We start from the raw sequence: 16,451 nt of genomic DNA, 5'->3' as shown, positions 1-16,451 counted from the left end.
GACTTCTAGAGAACCAAGGAAGAGAAATACCTTTAATACTATGTCCTTAAGACTGTCCTGGGGCCATCTGTAGGTGGCTGGGATTTCGGAGGGCCCTTGAAAGTCCCTCTTACTATCTTCTCTCGCTCTCTGGTTCATGCACATCCCTTTATTTAGGACCACACTGGGAGGAAACGAACCCTACTTTGTTTGTAGGATATTTGAGTATAATAATGATCTGGAGAAATAAAATTGTTCTCCATAGGTAGTAATGATTTTAACTTGAAAATTGTCTCTAACTCCACTTAGCAAAGCAGTCCATTTAGGCTTGGGTGCAACAAATATTTATTGAGCACCACACACTAAGCTGGGCATTTGGGAAACACTCCCACCCGAAACACACCAAGATCTCTGCCTGTGTGCAAACTATGTTCACACTGGGGAGGCAGATAATAAGCAAAATTAACGACAAATTATATATTATGTTAAAAGGTGGAACATGTTTTAGAAACATGAAAAAGCAGAATAAGGAGAGTTGTGGGGTACAGTTTTAAAAGGGTCAGTCTTCACATGATGACATGTAAGCAGTGACATGAGGGTGAGTATTGACTTGGATGAACTTATTCTTGGTAGGGTTTATGAAGTTATGTTTGTGACTTTTCTCATGTTTCCATGCACCTGGCCATGACCTCGAAATTTGCAGTGGTCAAGGCCTGGTTCTCAAATTAATCTCAGTGGCAGAGCACCTGTAAGTCAGGCTGTGCTTTGTAGACCATGAACTGTTGATATACTTAATTCCATCTCACCAACCAAGCACAGTTTTGTTAGATAAAATGTGTCTTTTACAGTCATACATTATCAAGTGGGTTTCACGGACATGTGTACAAAATGACAACCCTCCCCCAGAAGCCATTCTATATATAAGATGCTTACTGTTTTCGATTTTTTTTTTTTTATTAATACTCACTATTTTATGTTTTATCATCTTTTAGCACTTGCTGGTAGACACTGGGTAGCAGGCACCATAGATTTAAGAAAAGTTGTGGAAAGAAAACCTAAAATTGTAAAAACCTGCCCTTTTAACTTCATTTTACTGCCTACCAACCAGGAAAAAACAGCCACTCTGATTTTATTTTCTCAGCAGAACATCTCAGCTGTCTTCAGTGGTGCAGAGCTTAAGAACCGCTCTTAAAGAGTATTATCAGACATGAATTCGAAGTCCTGCAGACTCTTACATTTCCTCTTAAGTTCCTCAGGAATCTCAGAGAAGGATTTGTAGCCGAATAACTGTATGCATACTTTTTGCCAGGCAGGTGGGGAGCCAGGATTTCTATCAAAAGGGATTGAGGAGATTCACAGATACTCTGTCTTAACAAAGGAGCAGGATGGTTAGGGAGAGGAAACCAGAGAGACTCAGCCCGAGAGAGATTTGGGAGACAAGGATGCCATGATTTTCATTTTACTATTAGAACCTAAAATAGCAGTATCTAATTGTACCCCTTTTTCTTAGTCCATGCGCATTGCTTGGCTCATGATGGTTCTAAATAAATCTTGAATTGATGTTTCCACTCATTACTTGTTCTATCAGAATGAGATCCACAGAACCTAGGACATGGTGTTTCTGCCTACCAATTTTAGCTTCATCTTCCCCCACCCCCCTTCATCATGTCCCCCCTGCTAAACCTCCCACCTCAGCCCTCTTACTACAGACAAATTAAAAACAGGTTGTAGTTCTCACTGAGAACTCATTCTTTTTGACCCCGGGGCACCACTTATTTTCCTTACCAGTAATGAATTCAAAGGATCGTAACTTCCAGTGGACCTTCTCTTAAATAGCTTTTCATTCAGGTTAATGTCAAGTCTTTGTATGCCGTGTCTCTGTTTTACTTCTGCTATTGTCCTGCTGGTTTATCTCATAGATAGGGAGATATTATTCAATGCCTGCAAATATGTGTTGTTCCTGAAAAAGCTTTATGAGATTTGGATCTTTGTGAACTAAAAACAATAACCACCTGGCTTCAATCTGCTGTCCAGAGGGACATATTGTGTGTATAAAAAACATGAAACACTGAGATCTAAATCTGCTTCGGTGGTAAGCAGAACTGAGTTATGTGGGTTCAGCATTCCGAGATGCCAGCTTCACATGGCACTGGAGCTGGGGAAGCCTAACCTTGTGGTTGCAGGGTTATCAAGAAATGAGAGGAGGGGCGTCGGAAGGAACAACTTGTTCATCTTTAAAGGGTATCACACAGATAACAAGTGATGGAATAGAACTGAACCTCAGGGACACAGCCTTATAGTTTAGAGGAAAATGTCCTAAAATTACAGGGAACCATCAGGATGATATTCAGTTTAGTAAACTGACTCTAGCCATCAAAGCACCAGCGGGACTTTTCCCATTTTTACTTGGCTTCTTTAGTTGATTACCATGCCTTTCCTTTTCAGAGTGTTGTCCGCTGCCTGTGGCATCCAAAGCTGAACCAGATCATGGTAGGAACTGGAAATGGATTGGCTAAAGTGTATTATGACCCCAACAAGAGTCAGAGGTATTTCATAAGTCTTGCCTGTTTTAGATGGATGACAACAACTGGGGGGAGGGTTTCTTTTCCTACCCTGCTTTTACTTATTGCCCCCTTTGATGGGGATCCACCCTTTTAGAAAATGCAGCTGGCACAGAGTAAAGCCTCAAACTCCTGGTATTGTACTTTAAAGAGGATTTGGATATTGCCCTTGATCCATACAGAATTCAAAGTGAAAGTTTCCTGGGGATTTGCAGTCCTTTAGCTGAAATGTTGAGTGCAAAGGGGGGAAAAGTCCTGCCCACTTTGCATACCACCCTGGACATGGCATTAGCTGTGATACATGTAGGGGATTAACAAAGCAGGGAACTCACCCCTCACGGGAAATGGAAACAGCTAGTCTGTTTTGTCCCCTTTCTGTTTGGGCTTTTATCAGGTAGCAGTTTGGATGTGTGGGGTTGTTCTCTGCCAGCAGAAGGAGACAGCACAAATTCTTTCCTCTTCAATCCCATGCCCACCCCAAATGTTAGACTTAAATATACCAATGTGTTTCAAAAGTCTGAAAACTTCACTGGAGGCTCAACCAGTTCCTCAATTGTGTTCATTTTCTTTGGGCACAAAGGTGGACATTTGTCACCACCCCCCAAAAAAGGATGGTTTTGTTTGTCTCAGTTAAGGTACAATGCTTGGTTAGCTCTTTCTTTAGAGGCAACCTTGGTCAGCTAGTATTAAAGTTCACATGCTAAATTCTTTGGGGTCCCCCGTAAACCTATTTTGGGTCCCACATCCTTTTTGAGGAAAGGAAACTCATCCTCTGTTAATGAATATTCATTGCTGTAATTTGTTTGGGTAGAAATAGAAGCAGTCGGTCTTCCCTTGGAACTTTGTGCACTAGCATTGGAACTCTTGCCCTGTAAAATAAAGTTTTTATTGTGTTTAAGAACAAACAGGATTTTGTTTGTTTTTTAATAAAGGAATTGAAAATGCTAATGTAATTAGAATGAGAGAGAGAGTCTGTTTCATTTGAGAAAATGATGAGCCCCATTTGATAGCACCCATTTGGAAGCTTCTATGTGTGGAATCTTTAAGAAATTTTTTTATTTGTATTTGCTTCCTGAGAGGGATAGCTCATTATTGCTAAAGAAGAAGTGAAATGTCCTAATCAAACTTTTGGTTAACCCCACACATTCTTGGGCAGTAGCCCCGTGACAACACTGCCAAGCCAACTCAGTTCCAGACACTCGTACTCTTACATTAGAGATGTGGACGAATGCCACTTGGGGTGTAGACCACCCAGGTTGCTTTCATATGAGACATAAACTAATATTTGAACCGTGCGACCTTCAGGGTGAAAAGACTGGTTAATTTTACTTGTATCTCTTTAGCTTACATCTTTGGGTTATTTCTATAGATTTTTTAAACTAGTGTTCTGTTGCCTGATTACCTCTCCAACCCTTTCCCTCAGTGGTAACCACTGATTGACAGACTTGCTTTCGCATAAATTTAATCCCCTATCACCAAGGCCCCATCTTTTGCCATCCCTTAGAAAGTCAAGGACATGGCGAGATGGCGTGCACAGAGTGTGTTCCTGAAAGTATCTAATGTTTTTGACATGACTTTCTGTTTGTAAGACCAAGTAAAGAAAATAATGTGCTCTTAATCGCCCCAGGGGAGCAAAATTATGTGTGGTTAAAACCCAGCGGAAGGCGAAACAAGCCGAGACTCTAACCCAGGACTACATCATCACCCGTAAGTTGTTAGCATGGTCTCTCCATCGTCTTCTCTCTCTCTTCTACTGTAATGTGGTGTTGATCTCATGGCTTTAGAGACAGAAAAAGTTTTCACAGTCCAGGCATATATTACAAAGTATCATGTGGACAGAACTGCGAGTCATGTAACAGCTAACTGCTTTAGCTTCTGTGACTCATCACAGAGACAGGGTAATTTCATGTAACTTTCAACCCAAAAGGGAAAAGCCTATTTGAGCCTAATGCATTACTCCATAGCAGCCTTTTAAAGAATAACAATCTGTTCTAAGAATAAACAAGAAAGAGTGCTGGCCTTGGAATCAGGAGACCTGGATTTGTCCAGTTCTACTACTGACTTGCAGTATGATGTTGAACAACTGAACGTTATCAGGAGAGTGAGGAGACCAGGCAAAGGGTCTCCGTCAGCTCCCTCTGAGACTCTGTGACCATGTGATAGATCCAGAGACATTTAGATACAAAATGAACTACTGTGGGCACCAGAAATCTTACCAGAATAAGTAGCTTCTGTCCGGTTTGTCACACAACCTTGTTAATCTGACAGATTTGTCTTTCCCAGAGCCACAGCCTCAGATCTGTCACCACTAGTGTCTAGGAAGGACGTCTTGGATGCAGTAGCAATTGTGATGAGCTGATGCTCTGTGGACTTTACCGGGGTCTCCATCTAAAGCCCAGGGGGCGCTGTACTGCTGGGTTTTCTCTCTGGTGGTGGGTCTCCTGTAAGACCAAGTCCCTTGGAGCTTACGATCAGTAAGGAGATCCCATGACACTTTTTGCAAGAGTAGAAGTGTTAAAGTCGGTGTCACAACCAGTCTAGCTCATGTAATTACACGCGGCCTACTTAAATTCCTCCAGTTGTTTGAAGTGAAAAGCTATTTTTCCCCCTCCTAAAAATACTGTTGTGTCGTGTTGCCCAACAGAGTGACTGGTGGCTGTGTTTCTCAGCTCCCCTGACTCAAGGCAGGCATGTTTTACTGGTGAGGGAGATGGTCCTGACCCCAGCTGGTGGTAGGGGTAGGGGGATACTAGAAGAATTTTTTAGGTATTTTAGACATTTCTGTCATTCATATTATAAATTCCCTTTGAACCTCTATTAACCCATTACCTTCTCTTCCCCACTCCTGTGGAAAAATTTTTTTCTATTTTAAAAGAGGTTTCACTCAGCATGTAAGGATCCAAAGAAATAATTCTGGCATATTTTTTGGTCAAGAAAAAGATCATTACTTAACTTTTCCCCCAATAACCCTCTTGCTGTCCCACAGAATATCACTGTTACCCTTTTACATTTATATACTGTTTTATATTATGAAATTTAATTCTGACATTGAGTGAGCAACCAATAGCAATGGGACAAATCCTACTTGGATTCTTATTCTTTTGTTTTGTCCACCATATAGAAGTAGGGAAAAGTCCCCATCAAGTCACCATGCCAGGAGATTCAGGCACCTCCATGCATTCAAGGCAACCTTTATCCCACTTAGTGGGCTAAGTGCTCCTCCCTTCCGGTTACTCAGTGTTGTCAACTCCTCCTGAGAGGTGGTCACATTTCAGAAACGTGTGAAGTGATTCCAGTGTTTATGAGGCATCTAAGGAAACTTCAGGGCTGACAGGCAAGCTGTTGGCATTATTCACATTTGGGTCCTACAAGAAAAAATAAGCAGTCCCATTAAGTGTTTCTTTTCAAAACCACAGAAATTAAGTTTAACTGCTACCCGTGGCTTGGAAGATGGGGAGCCTCACTGGTGTCTCCGTGACAGTGTTTGACAGTATTTCTTGAGTGGCGTTAGTTGCCAGCAGAGGTGAACAATGAGTCTGGTCTCAAACAAAATTGGCTAATTGGTTACAGTAAGACTGTCTTTTATTATTAGATGAAGGCTGTCATTATGACTTCCATGTCATCTTTTAGTTAGTCATGCTTCAGCTATGTTTTGGGATGGAAGGGTTATTATTATAATAAAATTTTTCAATTGTGACTTCTCGTAGCTCATGCCTTGCCTATGTTCCGTGAGCCCCGCCAACGGAGTACAAGGAAACAGCTGGAGAAGGACAGACTGGATCCCCTGAAGTCTCATAAACCTGAACCTCCTGTAGCGGGCCCAGGTGACTGTGGTCTAACCTGTGATCTGCAGAGGGGGGTGAGGGGCCGGGTGGGGTCACTGGTATAGAATTGGAAAGATTCTTTCTGCCTGGATGCTGCTTTGTCTTCAGAGAGATTTTACTACATGGTGGTTTTTAGACATTTTCTTTTTAGCAACTTTTTGTTTAAATATCTGATGCAGAATCCTGATGCATAAGACTGATAAAAATGGAGAGGAAGCCTAGAGCCCTCTCTGCTTGCTGTCTAACTTGAGCTCTTTTAGGTGACCTTGGTAGTACTTTGGGGCTCCTAGAACCTGGTGATAAAACCACTGCTCTCAATATTGGCTTCATATACAACATTTGGGTACTTTAACTAGAATCCAGACTGGATTAGGTTTCACACAAGGCAAAAAGTTACAGTCATTGAGTTCTTTGTTGATATAATGGAGCTGCCCATTCCCCTACAAGATGAATAAAGGTCCTTAGAGTTTTTACGAAAATAGGTACCAGAAGAAAGCAAGACAGCATTGGCTATCATGAACACATACCTCTACTGGAATCCCATTTTACTTACTAGCTATCGCTTGTGTGGTTTCCCTTGTCTTAGGCTCCTAAGCCTATATATAGCTTTTAACTTGTTCATTCATCTTGAACCTCAGCTGTGGGCCTACATCTGTTTGGCCTGCACCTTCAGCTTTGGAAACATTTCACATCTCTATCTTAACTTTTTTTTGTTTTCATTTTCCCTGCCACCATTCTAATCAAAGTTCCCAAATAATATTCTTACATGGATTATTGAAAAGCCCTTCTAACTAGGCATCTTATCTCAAGTCAGTCTCTCTCTCTGCTCCCCACCCTGCCTCCATCCATCTTATACACAGCTTTTATTTACAATTTCTCTGGCTTTCTTTTTTTTCTTTTTAAAAATTTTTTTTTAAGTTTATTTATTTTGAGAGAGACAGAGACAGCGTGAGCTGTCAGCGCAGAGCCTGATGCAGGGCTTGAACTCATGAAACCATGAGATCATGACCTGAACCAAAGCCAGGTGCTTAACCAACTGAGCCACCCCAGTGCCCCAACTCCTCTGGCTTTCATGTTGCTACTGCCCCCAAATTTCATAAGCTTCCCACTTCCATTTGCATTTTCAGAGAATCAAGGTTCTCCTTAGTGTACTCAAACTCACTTTTGAGCATTCCACCTCACTTCTCTCCTACTCTGATCTTCTGATATGACTGACTGTTGGTTCATTTCTTCCTGCAAATGCCCATTGATTGAATTGTCCTCTTTCTATACTTTTGTACTTAAGCCATTCTGCTCAAAGTGACCTCTGCCTTCTGAGCTTTCGCAAATTGGATCTATCTCTTCCCAAAGACCTCCCCAACCACCTCAGCCTGAAGAGCTCTCTCCTTCCTCTAAGTACCGTAATAGTTACTGGCCACATAAATCCTTTCCCAATGAATTCTTTCCTGCCTTATTTAGTCTCTTATTTTGATTTATAGAATTAATTTTTTAGCACAGTTTGGCTCTTCATGCGTTTTTGTTTTGTTTTGTTTTTTAATTTTTCCTAAAATGTCATACGTTTTTGCGTACCAGGCACCAGGCTAGCTGTTAAGGATCTAGCAGATCTTAACAAATCCCTGCCCTTACAGAGCTTTCTGTCTACTGGAGCAGTTCCAGCACCATAAAATAATGTGAATCAATGTATTCAACTTACTTGTTTTCTCTCCTACAAGGTACCTGGGAGATGGCAAGCCCTAAGATGTGTTTGTTTAAGGCAAAAATAGTGTCTAACAAATATTGGTTATTTTTATTAATTGAATTTCAAATGTTCATGCCTGAGGAATGTTTTTAAGGCATATTCATGGCAAAGTATTTGTAATTCCTGCTGCATTAGTATCACTATGTAAGTTAAACAGCTAAAACACATCAAAAAAACATCTCTTTCTATTTAAAAATGTTATGGGAAAGTTAAGGTTTGGTGATTTCCTACTTTGGTTGTGAAAGCTGAAAGGATGATACTGAAGTATTCTTGAGATCTGTGCACCTCAAACCAAGGTCTGAAGAAGCCCCAGAGTGCTCCAAACCTTGATTCCATAGGGGATGCCAAAAATCGGGTAAATGTGAAGTTCTGGCCTCACTCTGTTACTCATGTAACTAGCCACCTTGGAAGCCAGGACTGAAGGATTCTCAGCCTTTTCAGATAAGTACAGTGTATACAAGGTATACATATATACTGTCATGCTCATTCCATTATCTGATTGGTTTTTTTCCTTTGAAACAGGTCGTGGTGGCCGGGTTGGAACCCATGGGGGCACTCTGTCATCATACATTGTGAAGAACATTGCTTTGGACAAAACTGATGACAGCAATCCCCGGGAAGCCATTTTGCGGCATGCTAAAGCAGCCGAAGACAACCCATATTGGGTTTCTCCAGCATATTCTAAGTAAGAAAACAACCCTTTAAAATAAAAATTATTATGTTTAATGAATAGGAAAGAATGTAACAATGGCTGCTTTGAGGTTCTAACTCTCCATTTCTTGTTCTATTCTTGAGCATGAAAAATAAGCCAGGTACTCATAGTCCTGAACCTAGGCATTTGTTTGTATCTTAGGACTCTTAAAATGGTAAAAAAAAAATTTAATCTTTATTTATTTTTGAGAGAGAGAGAGAGGCGGAGTGCAAGTGGGGGAGGAACAGAAAGAGAGGAAGACACAGTATCTGAATCAGGCTCCAGGCTCCAAGCTGTCAGCACAGAGCCTGACATGTGGCTTGAACCCATGAACTGTGAGATCATGACCTGAGCCAAAGTCAGACACTTAGCCAACTGAGCCACCCAGACGCCCCTAAAATGGTGAATTTTTAAAGTAGGTCAGTTTCATCAGAGTTTTAGCCCAGTGGAAACCCATTGTATGAAGCCCATTCTATCTATGACTGAAAAAAGGAAAATCACTATATGCATTATCTTAGTTGAAGAGAGTTAAAAGCAAATGAAGGGGAGCAGTCTGTAGGTCTGTCATTAAGGACTTCTTTTATTTGCAGAACTATGTACATAACACGTACATAGACAGAGTAGAGCCTGCCTGCTCAGATTCCCTGAAATAGCTCAACATGGATGAACTTGTAGTGTTTCTTAAAGCCACTAAAACAGATAAATTTACACAAAAGAAAGGTAGTATTGTAGAATTTTGGGTTCTTAATTTTTCATTTTAAACTAATTTTAGACTTACAGAAAAATTGCAAAGAGCTCGTGTACACCCTTCACCCAACTTACCCTAATGTTAACACCTTACATAACCACAGTACAACTATTTAGCAATGCTAGAAAAATTAATATTGGTACAATATTATTGATGAAGCAACAGACCTTACTTGATTTTCCCCAGTTTTTCCACTGATATTCTTTCTCTCTCTAGGGATCCTGTCAGGGGTCCCATATCACCATATTACATTTAGTTGTTTCTCCCTAGTCTCATCCAGTCTTTTTTTTTTTCCTAAAGTTTATTTATTTGTTTTGAGAGAGTTGGGTAGAGGGGCAGAGAGGGAGGGACAGAGAGAATCCCGAGGAGGTTCCACACTGTCAGCCCAGAGCCTGACGCGGGGCTCCATCTCATAAACCGCAAGATCATACTCCGAGCCGATTTCAAAAGTCAGATGCTTAACCAGCTGAGCCACCCAGGTGCCCCTAGTCTCATCCAGTCTTTATGGTTTCTCAATCTTTCTTGTCTTTCATGACCTTGACACTTTTGGTGAACACTGGTCTGTTATTTTGTACATTTTGTCTCTCAGTTTAGATTTGTCTGATATTTCACACAATTGGAATGAAACTGTGTATTTTAGGCAAACATAATACAGGGCTGATGTTGTATCCCTTTGGGTTCATGATATCAAGAATGTCATGTCAGTATGTCTTATTGGTGGTGAGGTTGACCTTGGTCACCTGGTTAAGGTGATGTCTCCCAAGTTTCTCCACTGTAAGTGACTGTCATTATTTTGAGTTAATAAATTATTTGGGGGTGATATTTTACAGCTCTGAAAATCCTGCCTCTCTTTAAACTTTGGCTCTCTAATTTTATTATCCGTGGGTAGATTTGCCTGCAGTAGTTGTTACTGTGGTGTTTGCCTAATGGTGATTTTCTATTTCCCTGTTTCTTCCACATTTATTAATTGGAATTCTACTAAAAGGAAGAATTGTCCCTTCTCCCACATTTACTTATTTTTCAAGTATTTTTTATATCAATGTGGACTTCAAAATACTTTATGGGTTAAAATTCAGTACTATCATTATTTAGGTTTTTGCTCAAATTGTTCCAACTTTGGCTAAAAGAATCTCCTTCAGAGTAACTCCTGTCCTCTTTTGACAGATCCCTGTGTTTTTTTGAGCACTTCCTTACTTTCTGATACCACAAGATGTGCCACAGTTCATCTTTGTTTTTCTTGCCCATAGCCTGCCTCACTCAGTCTCTTCCCCACCCACCTCTGCAGGTAATTAATCTCTTTAGTTTCTGCCCTATCTTTCCTGTAGGTCTCTTGCACAAATGAACAGATTTGTGAGTATTTTCTTACACCCTCTCCTTTCTCACATGAAGGGTAGCATAATATAAATACCCTTTTGGGCTCTGCTATTTTTCACTTAGGATTATGCCCTGGAGATCACTCTACATCGGTTCCCAGAGCTCCTTCTCATTTTTCCACAGCTGCATAGTGCTCCAGTGTAGGGAGGCACATAGTTTATTCAGCTATCTCCTATGAGTGGGTATTTAGGGTGTTCCAGTATTTTGCAATTTCTAACAGAGCTACATTAAATAAACTTGGTCATATGTATTTTTTGTATTGCTGGAGGTATAGTCAGGTTTTTTTCTTGGTGTCTTTGTATAATATTAAAGTTTTCTCTTAAATTATGAGAAAGCTGGACACTGATCACTTTTCAAAACATTACTGTGCTGGAAAAAAGTCACTTATAAACCAAATCAGTGTACGTGTTATAGCAATATAAGTTCCCTATCTGCTAATCATTATGAGCTACTTTGCATAAAAGAAAAAACACATTGTTTTAGCTTGGATTTCTTAAACTGATAAGAACAGATACTACACTTGATCTTAGCCAAAAGAAGCAATAGCTTGGGTTTCTTAGAAGCAGACCTGAGAAAAAGATTCATATAAAGGTGATTTATTAGGAAGCGTCCATAGAGAAAACCAGGAGGAGAGTGGAGAACTGTAATGAAACCAAGTAAGGGAGTATCAAGCGCAGTATCAAGGGGTCACTTTGGCTCGCTCTGCAGGGTAACCCTGGAGACCCTGGTCAGAGGCATGGTAACTGGAGTATTTATACCCCAGTATCTATTGGTTATTGCTAATGGCTGCAGGTGGGGTTGGGGGGAGACATTCCCATGTACTTCCAGCTTTCCAGGGCTTTAGCAACCTGCTGATAGCCCTCTGACAAAGACAGATAGGTGCTGCTGTTGTGAGTGAAAGCACCCCACACAAAAATGCTAAAGAGATTTGAGGGCCTTTGGGGGTGTGGGGGGGGGAGCACTCCATCCTCTGCTGTACATGTTGTAGCAGAACAGACTTCACCGTGGCATGTCAGTGGTGGTGGTTCACAGTGTGTACTAATAACCATACAGTACAGATGGAACATCTCTGAACCATTAGTTGGATAATATTACAGCAGCTAAGAGGGTCATATCAAGGCTGGCCAACTAAATAGTGCACACTTAGCTGCCTTTTGTGTAGAATTTGTATGTGTATAAGCTAATGTATGTCAACGCATCATTGGCAGTCAGATAAGCTTGTAGATTGTGCCTCTGTTGACACTCGGTTTTTAATGGGGTCATTATTTTCTATTACTATTAGGGTTTTTTTTTTTTATACTTAAAGAAACTTGTTTAGAAACATACAAAAAAATTAACTGAGGAGAGAGGAATAAATAGAGCCATGTTTTAAAATTTGCTAAACATAGTGAGCATCATTTGGAGAAAAATTTGGCACTATCTATACAAATTTAAAATGCACATACCCTTTGACTTGGCAATTGTATTTCAGGAGGTTTTGCACAAGTGGGCAAATATGTCCAAAGATATTAAGCTCAGTATTGTGTAGGAAAGCAAAAGACTGAAAACAATGTAAATGTCCTTCAATGGGGTATTGTTTTAGAAAAGTATAGCCTATCCATACAATGAAAGATATCAAAAAAGTATAAAGAATGGGCTAGATATATATGTGGATGGATGTGGCCTAATCTCCTAAGTACAAAACCAACCTACAAGCAAAAACAGAAACCAGATTATAAAACATGATGTCTACCTGTGTTTTTAAGCAGTGGATGTATCTATATACATATCTGTTCATCTATACCTGGACTCCCTCTGGAAGGAGAGCCAAGAAATGGAGGTAGTAGGTATGTTTTAAGTAGTGAACAAAGGAACAGGAATGGGGTTGTGTGTGTGTATGGCCTTCGAAGTTCCATAGTCTGCCTGTTAGCACTGCTGGAAAGTTTTGTTCATTACATGCATGTATTACCTAAACTCTCAGACATGAAAATTACATACAACATTAAAGTTAGATCCTTCATCAAAGTAATTAGCTGTTAGAAGTTAGAACAATAACCTGGAAATTCTAAGGCCAGCTCCCTGGCCTTGGTTCTAGCAAGGACTTACTATCCAGTAGGTTCTAAAAGGTATCTTCTCAGTGTCTCATTCTCTTCAATAGTAAGTTGACACCCTCCTATAAATTATACATTGTTAATATAACCCAATAATCAGCAGTCAGTATTAGTTCAACATTTATAGAGATACCTCAGTAATTTACTTTGTGTGTAAACACACACAAACCTATTTGGAACAGTGTGCTATCAAATTTATTTTAATGTAGTCACCTTTAGGAATTTTTTCCTTCTTGGGTTTTGTTTTAGTTAGGAAGGCTTCCCATCTAAGGTAATTCTTCAGATTCTCCCATCTTTCTATTTCATACCATTTTTAAAATTATTTTTTAGAGTTAAATTTCTGTTCACCTGAAATTATTTTAGTGAAGGGAGTGAGGAAGGTATATTTGTATACTGTGGCCACTGTAACAAATTACCACAAACTTGGTGGCCTGAAAAACAGAACTTAATTCTCTCACGGTTCTGCAGGCCGGAAGTGTGAAATCAAGGTGTCACCAGAGCCGCATTCCATACAGAGGCTCTAGGGGAAAATTTGTTCCCTGCCTCTGCTAGCTTCTGGAGGCTGCCTGCTAGCTGGGCTTGTAGCCACATTGCCCCAGTCTCTTCTCCATCTTGGCAATGCCTTGTGCTTTGTGTTGGTTGCCTCTTCTGTCTTCAAGGATACCTCTGATGTCATTTGGGGCCCACCCAAGATGATCCAGGACCATCTCCTCATCTTAAAGTCCTTAATCACATCTGCAAAGACCTTTTTTTCCAAATAAGGTAATATTCACGGCTCCCAGGGATTTAAGGTGGATATTTTGGGAGGGACTATTTTTCCAGCCTACAACAGCAGAGCTCCAGTTTAATTTTTTCCTCTTGGTTAGCCAGTTGCTGTAACACTTTTTAGTTGGATGATCTAGTTTTCCTCATTGAATTGAAATCACATCGTTACACACACTGCACTTACATATGAATTTTAGCCAATTTATGGGCTCTCTCTTCTGTTCTATTAATTGGTCTGTTCAAGTAGCAGCACCAAACTTTTCATTGTTGTAGGCCTTCCTACATTATTCTTCTCATTATTCTTCTTAGTAAAAATTTTCTATTTTTATAGGTGTCCATGACTTTACTCTAAGTTATCTAGGAAACACCTCCCCCCACCTCAATTCTTGGTAATATTTTTACTGGAATTGAGTTATATTATATATTAATTTAGATAGAGTTTTACAATATTGGTTCTTTTTTTTTTTAATTTTTTTTTAATGTTTATTTCTGAGACAGAGAGACAGAGCAAGAGTGGGGGAGGGGCAGAGTGAGAGGGAGACACAGAATCTGAAGCAGGCTCCAGGCTCTGAGCTGTCAGCACAGAGCCCGACGCGGGACTCGAGCTCACAGACTGAGAGATCATGACCTGAGCTGAAATCAGTCGGTCAACTGACTGAGCCACCCAGGCGCCCCTACAATATTGGTTCTTTTAAACCAAGAGCAGGGTATGTCTTTCTATTTAGTCACATCTCTTTACCTCTCAGTAGTATTTTTAAGTTTTCTTTAAATCTTTCACATTTTTATGCCATTGTAAAAAGAATCTTTTCTTCTGCTGAATTTATGACTCCTTTTTATATATTTTGAATATTAACCCCTTATTGGATAGGTCATTTGCAAATATCTTCTATTTGGTAGGTTGTCATTTAGTTTTGTTGATGGTTTCCTTTGCTGTGTAGAAGCATTTTATTTTGATGGAGTCCCACATGTTTATTTTTGCTTTTGTTCTCTTGCCTTAGGAGACATATCTAGAAAAATGTTACAACTGATGTCACAGAAATTATTGCCAGTGCTCTCTTCTAGGATTTTTGTGGTTTTAGGTCTCACATTTAGGGCTTTAATCCATTTTGAGGGGTGTGTGTGTGTGTGTGTGTGTGTATGGTGTGAAGAAAGTGGTCCAATTTCATTTTTTTGCCTGTAGCTATCCAGTTTTTCCAACACCATTTGTTGAAGACACTGTCTTTTCCCCACTGTGTATTCTTGCCTCATTTGCTATAGATTAATTGAGCATTGAAATGTGTGTTTATTTCTGGGCTCTCTAGTCTGTTCCATTGAACTATGTGTCTATTTTTGTGCCAGTGCCATGGTGTTTTGATTACTACAGCTTTGTGGTATATCTTAAGATCTGGTGTTCTGATACCTCTATCTTTGTTCTTTTTTCTCAGGATTGCTTTGGATATTCGGGGTCTTTGTGGTTCCATACAAATTTTGAGATAATTTGCTCTAGATTTGTAGAAAATATTGTTGGTATTTTGATAGGGATTACATTGTATTTGTAGATTGCTTTGGGTAATATGGACATTTTAATAATGTTTGTTCTTCCAATCCATGAGCATGGAATATCTTTCCATTTGTTTGTGTCATCTTCAATTTCTTTCATCATTGTTTTATAGTTTTCAGAGTACATTCTTTCACCTCTTTGGTTAAGTTTATTTCTAGGTATATTATTCTTTTTGGTGCGATTGTAAGTGTTATTTTCTTAATTTCTCTTTCTGGCACTTTCTTTATTTGTGTATAGAAACACTAACAACTTCTGGGGATTAATTTTGTGTACTGCAACTTTACTGAATTCATTTATTACTTCTAATATGTTTTTGGTGGAGTCTTTAGGATTTTTTATGTGTAGTATAATGTCATCTGCTAATGGTGATGGTTTAACTTCTTCTTTACCACAATGGATGCCTCATTTCTTTTTCTCGTCTGATTGTTGTGGCTTGGACTTTAGTATTACGTTGGATAAAAGTGGCAAGAGTGGGGGCGCCTGGGTGGCTTGGTAGGTTAAGCGTCCGACTTCGGCTCAGGTCATGATCTCACAGCCCCCGTGTCGGGCTCTGTGCTGACAGCTCAGAGCCTGGAGCCTGTTTCAGATTCTGTGTCTCCCTCTCTCTCTGCCCCTCCCCTGTTCATGCTCTGTCTCTCTCTGTCTCAAAAATAAAAAACGTAAAAAAAAAAAAAAAAAGTGGCAAGAGTAGACATCCTTGTCTTATTCCTGATCTTAGAAGGCTCTCAGTTTTCATCACTGAGTGTGATGTTAGCTGTGGGTTTTCATATATGGCCTTTATAATGTTGAGGTATATTCTCTCTAACCCTACTTGGTTGAGAGTTTTTATTATGAATAGATGTTTCCCAATTTAAGTTATCTAATTGTATTGACTAATAGTGCCAGAACAATATTAAATAATATCATGGTTGCACACATCTTTTTCTTTAACTTTAACAGGAGTGACTCTATTAGGTTAAAATACCTAATTGGCCTTTTTGTAGGTGAAAAAAAGTCAAATATTGGCAATTTCATATTGTTCAATTTAACGATACATCTCCATGAAGCATAACTTTTGAAAACTCACACATGCAAGACATTAAGGACGAATCCATATCTTTCTCTTCCATTTATTTATTCAATAAAGATTTATTGAACACCT

At 39.7% G+C, this 16,451-nt stretch overlaps 1 protein-coding gene across 1 annotated transcript in view; it reads left to right on the top strand.

Moving 5' to 3' along the window:
• WDR70 (WD repeat domain 70) overlaps positions 1–16,451 on the top strand; it is a 298,973-nt gene that overhangs the window by 270,826 nt on the left and 11,696 nt on the right. Inside the window, exons 14-17 of the mRNA XM_049648141.1 lie at positions 2,425–2,525; positions 4,168–4,247; positions 6,248–6,364; positions 8,625–8,787. Of these exons, the coding sequence (XP_049504098.1) occupies positions 2,425–2,525; positions 4,168–4,247; positions 6,248–6,364; positions 8,625–8,787 (461 nt within the window). The remainder of the gene's footprint in view (positions 1–2,424; positions 2,526–4,167; positions 4,248–6,247; positions 6,365–8,624; positions 8,788–16,451) is intronic.

The sequence above is a fragment of the Panthera uncia genome (assembly GCF_023721935.1).
Source record: "Panthera uncia isolate 11264 chromosome A1 unlocalized genomic scaffold, Puncia_PCG_1.0 HiC_scaffold_17, whole genome shotgun sequence".
Classification (NCBI taxonomy): Eukaryota; Metazoa; Chordata; class Mammalia; order Carnivora; family Felidae; genus Panthera; species Panthera uncia.
The sequence above is the reverse complement of the archived record's forward strand: the minus strand, read 5'-3'. Positions and strand labels throughout refer to the sequence as shown.